At 49.7% G+C, this 13,613-nt stretch overlaps 3 protein-coding genes across 9 annotated transcripts in view; 1 reads left to right on the forward strand and 2 right to left on the reverse strand.

Annotated features, from left to right (window-relative positions):
• The window catches only part of TTLL5 (tubulin tyrosine ligase like 5), a 124,784-nt gene extending 120,583 nt beyond the window's left edge, over positions 1–4,201 (reverse strand). For 2 of the 5 annotated variants that reach the window (XM_084519582.1, XM_084519581.1), the window contains exons 1-3: positions 3,992–4,199; positions 1,989–2,098; positions 217–299 (exon numbers count right to left, since the gene is read on the reverse strand). In XM_084519582.1, the coding sequence (XP_084375708.1) occupies positions 217–299; positions 1,989–2,098; positions 3,992–4,092 (294 nt within the window). In that variant the 5' untranslated portion in view covers positions 4,093–4,199. Of the gene's footprint in view, positions 1–216; positions 300–1,988; positions 2,099–3,991 lie in introns of all 5 variants that reach the window. The other 3 variants (XR_014693184.1, XM_084519584.1, XM_084519583.1) reach the window with 3 other exon arrangements.
• Positions 4,202–4,428: 227 nt separating this feature from the next.
• Positions 4,429–6,764, forward strand: ERG28 (ergosterol biosynthesis 28 homolog). The gene is made up of 4 exons (XM_084519594.1): positions 4,429–4,624; positions 4,742–4,832; positions 5,980–6,098; positions 6,240–6,764. Exons 1-4 carry the CDS (start codon positions 4,492–4,494, stop codon positions 6,317–6,319), a joined length of 423 nt encoding a protein of 140 aa, XP_084375720.1. The 5' UTR covers positions 4,429–4,491; the 3' UTR covers positions 6,320–6,764.
• Positions 6,378–13,613, reverse strand: part of FLVCR2 (FLVCR choline and putative heme transporter 2) — a 33,676-nt gene continuing 26,440 nt past the window's right edge. The window contains exons 10-11 of one of the 3 annotated variants that reach the window (XM_084519587.1): positions 12,554–12,651; positions 6,378–8,599 (exon numbers count right to left, since the gene is read on the reverse strand). In XM_084519587.1, the coding sequence (XP_084375713.1) occupies positions 8,593–8,599; positions 12,554–12,651 (105 nt within the window). In that variant the 3' untranslated portion in view covers positions 6,378–8,592. Of the gene's footprint in view, positions 8,600–12,553; positions 12,652–13,613 lie in introns of those variants that run through there. The other 2 variants (XM_084519588.1, XM_084519586.1) reach the window with 2 other exon arrangements.

Here is a 13,613-nt window from a genome sequence, read left to right on the forward strand (position 1 = left end):
AACTGGCAAAATATAGAGCAGAGCGGGAGAAAAAAGAAGGAAAAGAGAAAAAAAAAACAAAGTGGGTCCAAGGGAACTTCCTGTTTCTAATCCTACAAAGTAATCAACAACAAAAAACACCACACACAAGGCATGTACACATGCAGACACACCTTCCAGCTCAGCACATAATCAGACTTGCCAACTTGCTGCTAATCCCGAGCTTGTTGCACTCACCTCATGAAATCCATGGGCAGTCAGTATGCTTCGGACCAGGCGGCTGTCCGTCCGTACGATCTTATAGGACAAGTGGTAGTGCTCTGTTAAGATAGCAAGAGACACAACATTAGAGTCTGCACCTAGAAAAATCAACCACAGTTACCTGTGCTACCAAACCACAGAGAAGAGCACCATAGGACTTGACACAGAACAGCTGCACTTAATCCATGGTAGCAGCACGTAACAGACAGGTAATTTCTGTCACCATTTGCCTACATCTTGAGGCATTAAATCCAATGATTGCATTGAAACAAATTACATCTGTCATCAGGTGTAGTATTTCTACATCACTGAACCCTGTCCTATCAAAATAAAAACCTGTTCATTTTTTAGAAGGTCCTGATATATATATATTTATTACTATTTTTAACAGCTCTTCATAGCCTGCTTTATAATACTCCGAATAACAATTTCAGCTCTTCCTTCTCAATTCAGGATGGGTATTCCTAGATAAAAGCAATCATGCCATATGCCCCTCATTGAGGCAGGTAGCTTACAGGACTACTTCTAGTGTTTTATTTTAGTCTTTCAAGGTCTATGAATTTTTGTTCACATCTCCTTCAACTGTACTGATCTTCCAACAAATAACTGCAAAAATGGTAGGAAATAACATAAATAGGACAAGTAGTAAATGAAAAAAAAATATTACCCAAGTAAAAAGTCATGATTAGGTCTCAGAAAATATGTTCTACCAGTAAAAATAAGTCTAAAGAAAAGAATAAGAAGTATCATCATCTGGGACTGGACAAAGGTCTAAAGGAAATTAAGTTGCACTGTCCAGTAGTAGACATGTTAAATAACAAAAAATCCTCTATGGCCTGAGAAAAAGTATAAGAAACACCGCACTCCAATTAGGGCACAAGTTACAATCACCATCGGCTTCTGCCACCAAGTACATTTGTAACACACATCAAAAGGATCAGGAGTTTTTACACACAAATCACCTTCTCCACCCCTTACCCAAAGGAGCCAAGAGCATTTCTGCTTGGCTAGGACATTAGAAATGAGTGCACCAATTATCTAAGAAAGGGAGAAGCAAGAGAAGAAAGAGGTGTCAGCATCTACACAAGAAAAAGCTGAGTGGATTTTAGTTTTTCCCCAACTCAGCACATCCAGAAAGAGTTCCCAGCCATACACACCCACAAGCACTAACTCTCGCAATCTGGAGTGCCTCTTTATAACAACTTTGCCTTATTTAGAAGCTCTCCCTTGTTTGACACTAGACAGGTTTAGTCTGACTGCAGTGCTGTTATAAAAGCAATCATTTTGCTTACAGCCTTACTCACAGTTGTGAGGCTATAGAAGCTGAGATTTGTTTTTAAAGCTTACTACTATTAATACCACTGCAGGGCTGGCGGCTCTGTTTCATGATGAAACCCTCTCAAGACTCAAAACTCACTGGAAGGATTGACTTTAAGTTCTCAGCTACAAATTAGTGCATTTATCTTCTGGTCATAGGTTCTAGCACAGCCTCCAAATCTGATTTGTTCCAAATCAAAACGTTCCAGGACCCATCAGAGGGCCAAAGATAAGCACTTATCACAAACCAAATGTGATACACATTCACCAATTCGACCAAGTGTTTCTGAATGTCTCCAAGCTCAGAGACAAGAGAAGATTGTAGTTTCCTTCCTATCAATTCCTCTTCCCCTCAAAGAGAAGGGAACATCTCAGTGTGAGACTTCTGCTTCACACCTTCAGGCCAGAAGCTGTTGCCTTGCTGCACCCACCTCCAATTAGGCGGAGGTAGCTGTCGTTGGTCAGAATGGCATCAGCATGAAAGACGAAGATGGGGATCCGCCTGCAGCCACCACCAGTCCACCTGATGCACGGATGATCCCTAAAATAGCAAGGCAGTTAGTGTTATCAGCTGCTGAGCCTCGCACACACGCAGCAGTTACTGACTGGGAGGACCCAGCAGTTCCCTGCGCTTGCCCGTGCTTGCTCACCTAGCCCACAGGCAGGACACACAGACACACACGAGGTACCCTGGTTCTCAGCTAAAAAGGGAACCTTCCAAATCATCCTCTTTTGGGGTCAGTCTTATCATTTTAACTAGGAGCTTCGCTTAATTTGTATTGATTTGATTGAGCACAATTTGGGAGAAAACCCATGAATTTTCACAGCTACATTTCTTTGGATTTACAGCGCATCCGAGAACAAGATCCATAGCTCAGAGTAGGCTGTAACTACTGATATCCACACAATCAGACCTTATAGCACTGGTTTCAGTCCCTAATTTAAGAGATTAAAATCTGTGCATACTGCCTGGTTGTAATCCTGGACTCTAAAGTGAGCAAAAGGGCACTCCTGCAAAATTTGACAGACTAGAGAAGATTTGGCTCAATACAATGATTTTGTGTGTTCTTCCTTTCTAATTTCTGCCAGGCGCAGGGGAACATGAGCCCAGAATTCAACAGCGATGCCCCCAGGAAGCCACTCAAAGATGCTCCATGTTCCCAGATCCATCCTGCCCAAAACAACAGCCCTACGTTGGGAACTACCAGCTGCTCAGATAGAGGAATTAAGGACGGACACACACAAATAAAATTTGTGATACAAAATCCTAAGATAACAGAAAGCAAACCTGTCAACCTGCTGAAGCAAATAAAGCTCAGACTGCTTATTACTCCTTGCTCAAGGCAACAAAACTATGAAAAAGTTAACAGAAAAAAGAAGCCAAGGGGTTGGACAGACATATCTGTATTTTTCTGCACACACACAAAAAAAAAAAAAAAAAGTAAGAGTGGCACAGAGAAAGAAGCATTTGACAGAGAGAAGCACTTAACATGCAAGATTGTGTGCCAAAAGTTTGGAGACACTACAGAAGACAAAACATTTCCTATACCTAGCACAAGGAAAGTCCTTTTTAGTGTAACCTTGGTCCTCTTAACCAAGTTACCCCTGACAAATCAATTCCACAGCACTGCCAGCTGCTTCTGCTGCCTTCAGAAATCAACTGGTGGGGTGTAATGAACTGTTCAGATGGAAGGGACCCAAGAGGATTCCAGAACTTACAGGACAGGCCAGAGCCTTATATAAGTGGGAAATGAGCTGAGGCAACAGAAGGGGAGGTTACGTTAAGCCTGCCCCGAGGATTTGCAGTAAGGCTACCAGGGCTCAGACAATCCTCCAGGTGACCGTCACTCATTCCTAGCCTGACACTTGGCCACTTAACACAGGCAGGCTGTTAGGAAGACGTTGCAGTCAAAGGCAGCTCTTCACCTGGTGCTCCGTAAGGGCCTGGCAAGGCTGAGCCAGCTACTGCTTGGTGTGAAGGGAGGTTTCACTTCACCCTAGAGCCCTAAATCCTGAGCCCTAGCGAGAAGAAAGCAAACAGAATGCGTTAAAGTGAGTGAAATTGATATAAAAAATAGGGATTCCGGCCTGGGGAAGAGGAAGGGAGCAAAACTAAAAGAAGCTACCAAGCAAGGATGGAACAGATACACCAGCAACTCACAGGAAATTCAGAAGCTGAGGGGAGACATCAGAGCTGCCATAAGCCAGTTTTAAGACAGGATATAGAACAGCGCACAGCAGGCCAGCGTGGGGCACACCTCCCTTCTCTGCGGGGAGCTCAAAACTGCAGCTAAACAGCGACAGCGACCAAAAAAAGCCGCGAATTTCCCTCATTTTCCCACGTGTCCCCAAGAAACCTCCCAACCTGCGAACACCACAGGAAAAACACCAGACAGACGCAGCTTTGGAGCCCGCCCCCCCCGGCTGCCCTCACCTCAGCCCGTCCGCGACCCCCTCCTCGCCTTCCTCCTCCTCCTCTTCCTCGGCGGCGGACGAGCCGCTCTGCTCCGCGTCCCGCGCCGCGGCGCCCGGCATAGCCTCAGGGGGGCTCTCGCGGAGCTCCCGGCACGCGCGGGGGCCGTTAACGGCCGTTAGTGGCCGTTAACGGCCGCGGGGGGCCCCGGCCTGGCCGCCTCAGCCGGCCCCACTCGCGCGGCGCTTCCCCGTTACTACAACAACCGCCGCGCCCGGCCCCGCCCCGCCTCACTGCGCAGGCGCCGCCCGCCGCCCGCACTGCGCAGGCGCGGCGGTAGGCACGGCCGGCTGAAAGAAGGGGGCGGGACCGAGCGCGGCGAGAGAGGGAGCTGATTGGCGGGTGAGGCTCTCGCGCCGCGTGGCGCGCGGCCGGCGGCCAATGGAAGCGCGGGAGGGCGGTGGGGTTGCGCCCCGCGGGGAGCGGGCGCTTAGTGCGCCGCCGGTCGGCCTGGCGGCAGGATGGGTCGGTTTCTCTGCGTGCTGCGCAGCTGGCTGCTCATGGTGTCTGTCATCGCCGCCGGGAACGCCCTGCAGTGCTTCCGCGACCACAGCTTCGTCTCCGAGAAGCTCTACACCACCAGCCCCGGCCTCGGTAAGGGCTGGGGGGCTGAGCGCATCGCGGGGCCTGGCAGGGCCGCGGCGCCTCGGGGGGGGCTCCCCTGTGGAGCGCCCCCCGCCCACCTCGGTTCTCTCCCCCCTTCTCGCGCAGTGAACGGGCTGCAGGCCCGGACATTTGGCGTCTGGACCCTGCTGTCCTCCGTGGTCCGCTGCCTCTGCGCCCTGGACATCCGCAACCAGACGTACGTGGGGGAGGCAGGGCGAACGTGGGGCATGGGGAGCGGCACGGGTGGTAGGGGGGTGCAAAAGGTGCTTCTGGGGGGCTGGGGGCCTCCCTCTGGAAGGGCTTTGGGAGCAGCGCAGGGCTTGTGCATTAGCTGGTTCTGCCTCCTGCCTGCGTGAGAAGAGTGTGCTCCTTTGTGTTACCAGGTTTTTATGTCATGTGTCTCTGAGCCCCAGCTTGGCAGGCATCTGCAGGTGAGGGTGCTGCTTGTGGGTGTTAAACTAACTGGTGATGCTGATCCCACTGGTACCTCTTTTCCTATGACAGCTCAGGTAACAGCTACGGCAGGTTGAGGGAGCCCTTGCTGTGCTCCTAACACTCAGCCTTCTGTCATATGCTTTTACCTGGGGCTGATGACATGGCCTGAGGCACAGTGTGTAGCCATGGCAGATGCGGCAGGAGGCAGGCTGTGTCTCCCCTGTAGTATCAGGAGTCTTTCTGAGTGGGATTTTCCTGCAGAGTGACCTGGGTCTGTGCTAGGCAGAGCCTGTGCTGGAGTCTGGTGGAACTCACTGCTGTCACTGCCTCCTGCAGCCCCAGGAACTGCCCAGGCTTGTCTGTGGTGGGGAGGTGCAGGGACTCTGCTTACCTGTATTCATCTGTGGCTCAGGGGGTGCTGGCAATGGCAATAAAGCCCATTGTTTCTCAGAAGGATTTTGCATCTTGCAGCTCATGGACCTGCTCCCTTCCTTCAGCTGTAGCCCCTAGAGGGTAGCAGAGCACAGGTGGGAAGATGTCTTCTTGGGGGATGCAGCCTGTAGGTGGTCATGTCCTGTTGCCCAGATCCTCAATGCATCCACTTCTCACCTCTTTTTGCATGCACACTTGCTTCTCACTTCACCAGTTCCCTGCCTTTGCTCACCTCCCTCTTCCTTACCTTCAGGCCAGACAGTGACAGTGGCTTTCAGTGCACCAGCGAACGTGTTGCCCTGTTCTCCTCCCAGCTTGTGCCCATGGAGCTTCTGTACCTCGCTAGGCTGCGAACCAAGTGCCCTCTGTGCTCCCACAGCGAGCACGGACTGGGCAGCATGCAGGTTTACTGCTTTTCAACTCAGCCATGCCTGTACTATGGGGCGTGTGATAACCTGTTTCCTGCTTTCCAACAGCCTCTACTACATCACACTCTTCACCTTCGTTGTGGCCCTTGCTCACTTCCTATCGGAGGTCTTCATTTACCACACTGCAGCCTTGACAATGGGAATTATGGCACCCCTCATGGTAGCGAGTGAGTAGAGCTCTGCATCCTTCCCTCCTGCCCCCCAGCCTCCCCGGAGCTATCAGCTCCCCCAGGACTCTCCCTGGGGCGGTGCAGGTGACTATCTCATCTGTTCAGCTCTTTCTACATGACTTAGACTGTATCTCACAGGTTTCTCTATCCTGGGGATGTTGATTGGGCTGCAGTACCTGGAGGTAGAAGCGCAGTCACAAAACAAGAAGAAAAACTGAGACCAAGTGTCTTGTCCAGGTCAGCATTGGCTCCTGTCTTCACTGCCAGACTTTGACTGGAGCTCTGCTGAACTCGCCCAGGACACCAGTCCCACCGGCAGATCGATGTTGGACTCTGTCAATCATTCATTGCTGAGTTTTTTCATGTCCAGGCAACACTTTGACTGACCAGTGCCAACAATCAGGCCCCAGAGGAGTTCACGTCAAAGCTTGCTGGGGGCATTTGGTGAGTGCCTCCCTGAGGGATGGCAGGGAACATCTCTGGTGTGCCCAGTGCACTAAGGACTGTGCTCCCCGTGCACCTGTGGGGAGGAGGTGTAGAGCCACCTGGGATCCACTGACCATGTAGACGGGAAAGAGGGATAATGTGCTGCCCCTGGCACTGCTGTGACTTGCATGTGCATGTTCTACAGGGGCTGTTTCTAATAAATGACAGAAAACTGCAGGGCACTGTGTCTGTCTTTTCAGCTATCCAGGAGGGAGTAGAGGATGTACAGCCTTGGAACAGGCAGTTTCTACTCCACGTTGCAGGAAAAATCCTCTCTTTGCAGCAAGATGGGAGTCTTTCCTTGACTCCTTCCAACAAAGCTCCAGGGCTGACTGATCTCTCTCCCTCTCACACACAGGCTGTAGCTCTTGCTTCTGCAGCACATAAGTGACAACAAACCCCATGCATCCATGAGCAAGGACTGAGCTATAGCTACAGCAAGCAGAAAACAGAACAGGTTGCTTAGACCTAGATGAAATAATGCCCACAACAGATGGGCAGTGCACTGAAGGCAGGATGGAACCAGCAGGAGCTGCTAGCTGGGAAGCTTGTGCAGAAGAAAGGGAAAGAGGAAAAGAGCACAACAGTAGCAGTGGGCAAAAAAAGGATTGTTCTGCAGAATAGTTCAGGCTATTAAATAAAAACCACCTGGAGACAGTTTCAAGCATTTAATATGAAATTGTCACCTTGCATTATACACTTAGTGTTTTTTAATATAAACTTTACATTTAAAAACCTTTTTAGACCCCAACTACCAAAGAAAGGACTTCTGGTTGAAACACTGCACATTTTCACTAAAAAAAAGTTGTTAAAAACCCTATGTTAGAGAAGGCCATTTTTATCCATTCCATATTTGTGCTTTGTTTTTTGGTATTCCAAAATGGCATGTACATCACTGCATGATCTAAGTATAAGGACACTCAATGTCTCCCACCAGGGGATGGATGCTGGAAAGGAAGGCAAAGGGATATACGGGTCTCTCTCCCTTTGTGAGTGCAAGATGAGCAGCAGCATGCAGAGGGGCAGTGTCTACAAGACACAAATGCTGGTGAGAGGGCTTCAACCCCCACCCTCTCCTCCTGTTCTCTATTACAAGGGGGAAGTTCCCACACTACAGCACCTTTCTGTTCCCATCATGCCCAAAACAACTCCCCAGGGCAACACAGCCCTGCCTGGTTAGCTCACCGTAGTACCCCACGGACTTCTCTGTAGCATCAAAAGCTGCAAAAGGCACTTTGTCAGTGAGGAGGAGGATGTGATGCTCAGCCTGGGGAGCTTGTGGTCTGACTGTCCTGTTGCTGGCGTAGTGTTGAGCTGGGCTCAGGCTGTAGTTTCAACATCTGCCCCAGAACTAGACCTTGCCTCCAACAGGAGATCCATGGGTACCTCTCGGTTACTCCTACTACATAGGAACATCAGAGCAACTTAGGTGAATTCTAAGGCAGTTTATCCTCAGCCTGATACAAAAACTGCTCCTGGCAGCAGCAGCTGCACTGCTTTGCAGTGGCTGGTGGTGTGCTGAGGGCTCTATCATCACCCGTGCACCACGCAGAAGAGCACAGGCACTCCAAGGAATCCCTCAGAGGGATCACAACTCCCACAAGGTTACTCACAGAGTAAACATGGTCCAGCATCTGCATTCCAGGTCACACCTTCCCTGAGAGAAGAGACCACCTGCAAGGTGCCACCCTCACACGACCAGGCTTTTCCAAGCATATGTGGTGGGGACAGCAGGGGCTTCTCCCAACTTTTCCTCTTAGCACGGTCTCCAGAACAGCAAGATGCAGAGGTACAACCGATGAGAGCAACTCCCTTCTCGTTTCACTCTAGGAGCAGTTCTCAGCAGCCCCCCACCAGAATTCAGGTGTAACAGGAGGATGGTGCAGGTAGCAAAGGTGGGAATGAGGGCGGGGGGAGGCGAATCCTCCATCTCCCAGCTCTGCCACCCCTCTTTTTTATAGCTTTGATTCCTTGAGGACTACGGGAACAGTGCAGGCTTCTGGCATCACTTTCTGCAAGTCAGACAAAGGAAAAGAATATGGTTAGGATCCCACATGGCCAGACCTAGGCTTCAGAGACCAGCTGGCCAGAGGCTGTCTCATTCACAACTCCCTGTAAGCATGCAGGCATCAGATAATCACAGAACGGTTTGGACTGGATGGAGCCCTTACAGATCATCCAGTCCGATCCCCCTTGTCATAGACAGGGACATCTTTCACCAGGTCAGGTTGCCCAAAGCCCCATCCAACCTGACTTACATCCCCAAAGGAGAATCACCACCCTCAGGGAGCTCAACCTGAGTGCACCTGGCTCCCTCCTCTGCCTCCAGAGGGTTTTAGTGCTCAGACAAGGGACACCGGGACACCAGGGCAGAGCAACGATCCCACTTCCCCTAAGCTACTTGCTGCAGTCCTCATGATGTCCCTGTGATGTGAGGTTGACCTCAAAGTGGTGAAGCTGCAGGGCCAGTTCTCTGGGCAAGGGAAGAAACTGGGAACTCCTCCTGCATGCTGTGGAGAAGGGCGGTATCCGTCCAACTACCAGAGAACCTGTATCCTCTGCACCCTCCAAATTTTACAGAGAGCAACTAGCTCCTCTTTTCTGTGTCACATCAGAGGGCCTCTTCATCTCCTTGACATGTTTCTGGTACTGCTCACCTTCGAGTCTACACATCCCCATCTTACCCCCGTTCAGCACTGGCACCCTCTGCCCACTTTCTTCCCTGACCCCAGCTTGGATTTATGGCTGGGATAATTCACATAGTAGTACTGATAAGGCCTTCTTCAAAGTTCATTATTCATATCCTAAAGAGTCATAAGAAATAAAACAGAAACCTCTCCAAGTTCCAACTGCTTATAGTGGGACACAACTGTCACTGAGTCAGAGCACAGCACGCAGACTGGTAAGGGTAAATGTGGAACCTCCCAGAGCCTGGGCTTTGAGTTAACTCACTGTGGGCGAAACAGATCTGAGGCAGGAGTCAGAGGTACATGAGAAAGGCTCACATCCCCGGTGCTGTTCAAGAGAAGTCCACGCAGCATGGAAGCAAGAGTTACAGAACAGTTTCATTTTGAGTAGCCTCTTGCACAAACTGCAGCTGAAAAGGTTGTACAGAGGGCAGCAGCAATATTCCAGAGCAGAGGAGTGAGGTGAGGAGAGCTCCAAAGAGATGCCTCGAGGCAAAAGCCAGGCAGTGCAGAAAAACCTCCTACCAGCAGGAGGGGTTGCATGAAGTAGTGCCAGAGGTAGGAATAATGGGAAAGCTGCATTCAGGCTTGGGAAATCCCACTAGAATGAGTCAGAGGAGCATGCTGGCAGCCCTGAACAGGCTCCCCAAGCAGCTCTGGGATCTCTACACCACTTACCTGCTGTGGAGCTACAGGAACAGTGGTTTAGGAGACAGCCAGCCTGCAGAGCTCCCCCGCCTGGGGAAGGGAAGGCTGCTCCCTCAGGTGGGAGTGCTACAAGAGGATGTGCAGTTGGCCTGTCTGTGGCTTGGGGAGAAGAGAGCTTGCTACACAGTAAATACAGGAAGGGAGCATGGAAGTTTAAGCAGCAGGAGATGGCATGCACACTGTTTGTGCCTACTATGCAAGATTCCAGCAGGGTTTTTTGTTTGTTTGTTTGTTTTGTGGGTTTTGTTTGTTTTTACTGAGCTAGAGCAAGCTACAGCTTGCAAGGTATAGAGGTAGAATGCCTTCCCTGAGGCCCTAACCAGCCTCTAAATAACACTGTCCTTGAGATGAAAAGGAAACACACACACAGGTATTCCACTGAGATTCATCACATGCATCTTTGCAACTAAACAACCATCAATACAAGGTGCTTAGCCCTGAGCAAGTCTTGACCTATGCTATACGTGGCTTGAGGACACAGCAGAACTTCAGTCCTGTTTCAAACAAATCTCTTCCTGTGGCTGTACCTCCAGAATGACCTGTGACCTCAAAGCCATCTATACTCATCAGTGCTCAGCTCTGCTGCTAGAGTAACACTCCAGATAAATTTTGTGATTTTATTACAATTAAAAAACCAGAAAAGAGTCAAAAAGCACTCTACTCCATACTCTCTGCTACCAAGAACAAGATCTTGACACACACACAGTTACATTCATCTTCCCCTATATGAAGCCACTGCAAATTGCCCTGAACACATCTTAATTAAATTTGTTGTTTTCAAACAGATCTAGCAAAGTCCAATGTGTAAAAATAAAAGACAGTCCTGCTTTTCTCTATAGGATGAGCAGATGAGCACAGGCTGTACACAGCATATACATGACTGATATGTATCCTGAATCAACTGACAGCACTATGAAGCCTTAAGGTAGAATGTTGGAGTGGCTTCAGATACACCTACAACAAAGGTAGCTCACAAAGGGACTCGTCATGATGCAAAAAGGGCATTTGATCCAAGTGACCTGAGATACAGAAAGCTGACCCTGCTAATGCTCTGGGAACTGACAGAAACAGGAGGACTGCTGGAACCAAATTACAGCTTTTGTAATAGAGGACAAGGCGTTCACAGTGTCATTAGGCTAATTTAGATCCACTACAAGTTCTGTTAATTGCTTGTGAACCCAAGGCAGGTCCTGCAGAAAGAAGGGAAAAACATCCTTGCAGTGTGGATGCGGTCACCAAAAGCTCTGACAGGTGGCTGCTTAGAGGCTGTGATCCCTGGGCAGTCAAGGCTGAAAAATGCTCACTCTCTTCACATAACCTATGGCATGACACACTCCTCCCTGCAAAGTCAGCAGTTCAGCCAGATCCTCATCTTTCCCTTTCATCACCAGGACACACTGATAGGCAGAGATCTCTCTGTGTAAGAATTAACTTCTATATTTTTTCCCTTGTGTCCTAGTACACTGGAAAACCAGGCTGTTCTGCAGTCCCACCCTGCACCAAAGCTGAACATCCAGTTTAACGTTGTGACAGTTCTCCACCAGATCATTTCTATTTCTCCACCAGGAAGACTCAAACCAACTAGGCCAATACTCCAGAGGTGGGAAGGATGGGTCCTGCACAGCTCCACAACTCTGGATCCTCTGGAAGCTCAAATCCAGCTCTGGAAGCCTGTCCTCTCCTTGCAACAGCCACACTGCAGCATGCCTGAGCCTCACAATGTCTGTTTTGCAGTGGGGATAGTAGCAGTAACACCAGCAGCTGTACCAGTGTAGGGCTGATAGCAGTGAAGGCAGTGACATAAGCTACAGCCACCAAAAAAATTACCAGTACACCACCACAGGCTCGCCCAGCTCACGCACTCTCCAACACTCTGCTGTTATCTGTTAGCCCTGTTGGCTGTGGCCACGAAGTGACAGACGCATTTAATGAAAAGCAAAGGGCAGTAAGGTTAACCTGACAGGGCTGCCAGCCAGCACAAAGCAGAGCACAGTGAGTAGTAAAGCACTGCACCCGAAGCAACAGCTGAGGAAATGCCAAGTGCAGCTGAGATTCACAGATCACCAAGCACAGAGCTTTACAATTTTCAGAGATTCATACACCAAAAGGCACCAACCCAATGACTTCCTTAGAAAACATTTTGTTGTCTTTTTTTTTTTTTTTTTTAAAATAAACTTCATGTTGTTGGCCACACACCCTGCTTGTGATGAGAGCCAACTCTTCTACAGAGCTTCTGGTATCACTTCCAGCCAAGAATCTGGGCAATAAAAGTATCAGAGGAAGGCCTCCAAATACCTGCACTTCCTCTCTCCAGTAACTTACTGACACTTCAGTTTTTCATGTGCTCCAATACCAGGCTCTGCTTTGCTGCACCTCTTTGAATGCCCCCATCTGATGCGAGTCTGGTGGGATCATTCGGGAAAGCTGCCTTATCTTTCCTCTCAAACCTGCCCCCAGGAAGGCCAGCACTCAGCGCTAGCAGGCTATTGCTGCTGACCCACTCGTGTCATTGGCTTGGTGCCTGTGCCACCCGTGAATGTTCAGACAGGCAGATTAGCGTGATTCTCCTACCTTTGTGTGTGAGCTAGTGAACAGGAATGGGAATTGATGGGGTTAGGGTTACAAGCTACAAGTCCATAATCCGTGATCTGACTGCTGCCCTGGAGTCTCTGTAACAACAGCCACAAGTCAGATCCCAGAAAAGAGGGAAGCGAGTAGGGAAGGAAATGAGGGGAGGGAAAAATAAAAGTAAGAGGGACAGGCAAAGAAAGAAACCCGTAAAAATCACCCAAGCACGTGTAAGGCAGGCATGCCGTGTAGCAAAGCACCAGTACATGACCCCATCAGAGCTCTCCACAAAGGCAGCACACGGTGCCTAAGCCCAGCTGACGGAGGCACCCACGTTAATGCAGAACACCAGGGTCAGCCCTGTTTCAGGAGGTCAAGCACCCGGGGTTCTTCGTTAAACCTGAGAAATAACCAGGTGAGCTCAGCCATTCGGAGGCCACATTTGGGGGTGAGGGGTAGGGGGGGCATCCATCATGACTTCCACAGAGCATGACTCCTCGGGGAGAAGGAGCTGCCAGTGAAGTTTTTGACTAACGGAGACCTATTACCTCACACACGTCCCTCTGGTTCTTATTGCAGTCAGTTTTGGAAGCCTTTAGGATTATACAAGTGACACCTATACTATCTTTTGCTCTGGTCTCAACACCCCCTCTCCAGCAGCAAGATCTTACAACTGTATTTTAGATTTATACCAAAAAAAATGGTAAAAGCATACAATTCATCTGGTGAGAGAAGCGTCTGACAAAGGTAAAGGACCTTATTACTGCTAGGCATCATGTGCACTGCCAAAGGACCTTGATATCTCAAGGATTTCCACAAACACGCTTTGAATTAACAGGCAGTGTCACCAGCACTTCTCCCCATGGCCCTTGTTATCACAGGGCTTGTAGAGAATGGTTTAGCCTTAAAATTTATCTTCCGCTTCATCACTCTAATCGAGGGACACAGGCAGTTTGGTGTGCATCAAAACAGACTGCTCTTTACCCCAGCTCAGCTTAGCTAAGTGTCTTCCAGTTAACTCCACTCGTGCCAGGACTCCAGGAGATCAGCAGTCTTCTAGCTC

Source organism: Aythya ferina (assembly GCF_964211825.1).
Source record: "Aythya ferina genome assembly, chromosome: 5".
NCBI lineage: Eukaryota > Metazoa > Chordata > Aves > Anseriformes > Anatidae > Aythya > Aythya ferina.

What these genes read in the sequence shown, in the direction of transcription:
- ERG28 (XM_084519594.1), top strand. Translation starts at nt 4,492, where the DNA reads ATGGGTCGGTTTCTCTGCGTGCTGCGCAGCTGGCTGCTCATGGTGTCT. An exon ending in CACCACCAGCCCCGGCCTCG is followed by an intron (nt 4,625 to 4,741) that starts GTAAGGGCTGGG and finishes CTTCTCGCGCAG; the next exon opens with TGAACGGGCTGCAGGCCCGG. An exon ending in GGCACCCCTCATGGTAGCGA is followed by an intron (nt 6,099 to 6,239) that starts GTGAGTAGAGCT and finishes TGTATCTCACAG; the next exon opens with GTTTCTCTATCCTGGGGATG.